The sequence below is a fragment of the Limulus polyphemus genome, unplaced genomic scaffold, assembly GCF_000517525.1.
Source record: "Limulus polyphemus unplaced genomic scaffold, Limulus_polyphemus-2.1.2 Scaffold8581, whole genome shotgun sequence".
Lineage (NCBI taxonomy): Eukaryota > Metazoa > Arthropoda > Merostomata > Xiphosura > Limulidae > Limulus > Limulus polyphemus.
In genome coordinates this window covers 22,957-26,589 of record NW_013674191.1, presented here as the reverse complement: position 1 = coordinate 26,589, position 3,633 = coordinate 22,957, and the positions used below count along the sequence as shown (strand labels likewise).

At 33.9% G+C, this 3,633-nt stretch overlaps 1 protein-coding gene across 4 annotated transcripts in view; it reads left to right on the top strand.

Annotated features, from left to right (window-relative positions):
- Positions 1-442: 442 nt before the first annotated feature.
- Positions 443-3,633, top strand: part of LOC106475436 (beta-1,3-galactosyltransferase 1-like) — an 11,493-nt gene continuing 8,302 nt past the window's right edge. Inside the window, exons 1-2 of one of the 4 annotated variants that reach the window (XM_022379543.1) lie at positions 443-569; positions 1,715-2,378. Coding sequence is in view for 3 of the 4 variants with exons in the window: in XM_013936118.2 (XP_013791572.2) it covers positions 2,391-2,633 (243 nt within the window). In the remaining variant the exon portion in view is untranslated. The other 3 variants (XM_022379542.1, XM_022379541.1, XM_013936118.2) reach the window with 3 other exon arrangements.

Sequence of the window (3,633 nt, the reverse complement as noted above, 5' to 3'; positions counted from 1 at the left end):
TTTACTTCTTTGTTTTAAGGTATTCAAAATTCAACAGAGATTTACTTCTTTGTTTTAAGGTATTCAAAATTCAACAGATGATTTACTTCTTTGTTTTAAGGTATTCAAAATCCAACAGAAGATTTACTTCTTTGTTCTAAGGTATTCAAAATTCAACAGAAGATTTACTTCTTTGGTTTAAGGTGTTCAGAATTCAACAGAAGATTTACTTCTTTGTTTTAAGGTATTCAAAATTCAACAGAAGATTTACTTCTTTGTTTTAAGGTGTTCAGAATTCAACAGAAGATTTACTTCTTTGTTTTAAGGTGTTCAGAATTCAACAGAAGATTTACTTCTTTGTTTTAAGGTGTTCAGAATTCAACAGAAGATTTACTTCTTTGTTCTAAGGTATTCAAAATTCAACAGAAGATTTACATAGCGCAAAACCTACAAAGGCTAAACTATGCCCTCCACAGAGATCGAACCTCGAGGTTTAGCACTATAAGTTTTCTGGGCCACTGTGGAGTTGTTGATTTTGTTTTAGTTTATTTTGGCGGTTTCTGTCTCAGAACGAAGGAGTTGCAATCAATGTAAGTGGTTCAACAATACTGTAATAACTACTGGTGGTTTTTAAACAAGCTTAAAATACTGTAACAACTACTGGTGGTTTTTAAACAAGCTTGAAATACTGTAATAACTACTGGTGGTTTTTAAACAAGCTTAAAATACTGTAATAACTACTGGTGGTTTTTAAACAAGCTTAAAATACTGTAATAACTACTGGCGGTGATGACACAAGCGAGATACAATGATATTGTTAGTATAACACCTTACAATAAACCGTTAAACCTATTTATTGGCACTCTGACACCTACTGTTATTATAAAACCTTACAATAAACCGTTAAACCTATTTATTGGTACTCTGACACCTACTGTTATTACCAATAAATAGGTTTAACGGTTTAATACTCTAATACCTACTGTTTTTATAACTCACTACTATAAACCGTTAAACCTACTTACTAGTACAATGATATCGTTAGTATAACACCTTACAATAAACCGAGTTAAAGATCGGTGTGTAAAACAAAGGAAACAGGAAACGTGTTAGAAATGTCAAATTGAGCTAATATAACTTGCAATATGAGCACTGAAGAAATAAGATCCGTTTTCAAGAAACTGTATTGTTTTTCAACATTAAGGGTAGTAAACTATGTTAATAAAATGCATTGAAACTTAAACACTTTTGTTGTTAAAAAAATCGTCACCATTTTGGGTAGTAAACTACGTTAATAAAAAAAAACATTGAAACTTAAATATTTGTGTTGTTAGAAAAATCGTCACCATTTTGGGTAGTAAACTACGTTAATAAAAAAACATTGAAACTTAAAGATTTGTGTTCTTAGAACAATCGTCACCATTTTGGGTAGTAAACTACGTTAATAAAAAAACAACATTGAAACTTAAATATTTGTGTTGTTAGAAAAATCGTCACCATTTTGAGTATCGTGTTTCTTACGAATAACGCAGAAGAGTATTACTTTTAATGTGACTGTAACGTAAACAATAGAAAGATCGATAGCACTTATCAGAATCTGTACAAAAACAGGGATTTCATAAGTAACCATAAAGGTGTGAGGGTATCATGTCAACTCTAATCTAATCTGAAAAATGTTGGTGTCGTTTAGAAGTGCTTGAAACCTGACAATTCTAATATTGTTTTTTGTTTTCAGTAAACAAGATTATTTGCACCAGGACACAAAAGACTCGAAGTTTACCAACGTATTTAAAAGTTGAGTAAAAAAAGAATTTTTTCGGGCAATTCTATGAAATCTACCAGAATCCTATCATTGATTACAGTTCTTTCCAAGATATTCATCAGAACTTCATCACTGCTTCATTAGTGACAGGATATTCCAAGACATCCATCAGAACTTCATCACTGCTTCATTAGTGACAGGATATTCCAAGACATCCATCAGAACTTCATCACTGCTTCATTAGTGACAGGATATTCCAAGACATCCATCAGAATTTCATCACTGTTCCATTAATGACAGGATATTCCAAGACATCCATCAGAATTTCATCACTGTTCCATTAGTGACAGGATATTTCAAGATATTCATCAGAATTTCATCACTGCTCCATTAGTGACAGGATATTCCAAGATATTCATCAGAACTTCATCACTGCTTCATTAGTGACAGGATATTCCAAGACATCCATCAGAACTTCATCACTGCTCCATTAGTGACAGGATATTCCAAGACATCCATCAGAACTTCATCACTGCTTCATTAATGACAGGATATTCCAGGACATGTACCAGAACTTCATTATCTTTGCATTGTTAACATGTTCAGGTTCACTTCCTGTGATGGTGAAACAATGAAGGTAATTGTTAACATGTTCAGGTTCACTTCCTGTGATGGTGAAACTATGAAGGTAATTGTTAACATGTTCAGGTTCACTTCCTGTGATGGTGAAACTATGAAGGTAATTGTTAACATGTTCAGGTTCACTTCCTGTGATGGTGAAACTATGAAGGTAATTGTTAACATGTTCAGGTTCACTTCCTGTGATGGTAAAACAATGAAGGTAATTGTTAACATGTTCAGGTTCACTTCCTGTGATGGTGAAACAATGAAGGTAATTTTTTGTTGTGTCTGATTTCAAGTATCTTACATTCATGATGTTTATAGTTTATTTGATATTAGTTGGAGTACCCGTCCCCTGGAATGAAGTTATGTAAACTAATGATTAATGAAAGGTTACCTTAGAACATGAAAAGTTGCTTCCCTTATACATAATTATAAAAAAAAACGCCCATACAAACTGAAAAACAAAAAACGTGAGGCCACAACTTTGCTTGTATCTCCGCATGGACCCAACAAACCTTCATGACAAATTTGGTGAAGATTCATCAAAAGGGGGGAAGTGATGTTTAAAAAAGGCCCACAAAAACCGCAAAACGCAAAATGTAAAACTGAAAATTTGTTCGTATCTCCCCAGGGACCAAATGAACCTCCATACCAAATTTGGTGCAGAACCATCTATAGGTGCGAAGTAGTGGTAAAAAACGCAAAGAAAAACATAAAAACCGCAAAACGCAAAATGTAAAACTGAACATTTGTTCGTATCTCCCCAGGGACCAAATGAACCTACATACCCAATTTGGTGCAGAACCATCTATAGGTGACGAAGTAGTGGTAAAAAACGCAAAGAAAAACATAAAAACCGCAAAACGCAAAATGTAAAATTGAAAATTTGTTCGTATCTCCCCAGGGACCAAATGATCCTCCATACCAAGTTTGGTGCAGAACCATCTATAGGTAGCGAAGTAGTGGTAAAAAACGCAAAAAAAACACATAAAAACCGCAAAACGCAAAATGTAAAACTGAAAATTTGTTCGTATCTCCCCAGGGACCAAATGAACCTCCATACCAAATTTGGTGCAGAACCATCTATAGGTGGCGAAGTAGTGGTAAAATACGCAAAAAAAACATAAAAACCGCAAAACGCAAAATGTAAAACTGTAAATTTGTTCGTATCTCCCCAGGGACCAAGTGAACCTCCACACCAAATTTGGTGCAGAACCATCTATAGGTGGCGAAGTAGTGGTAAAAAACGCAAAAAAAAACACATAAAA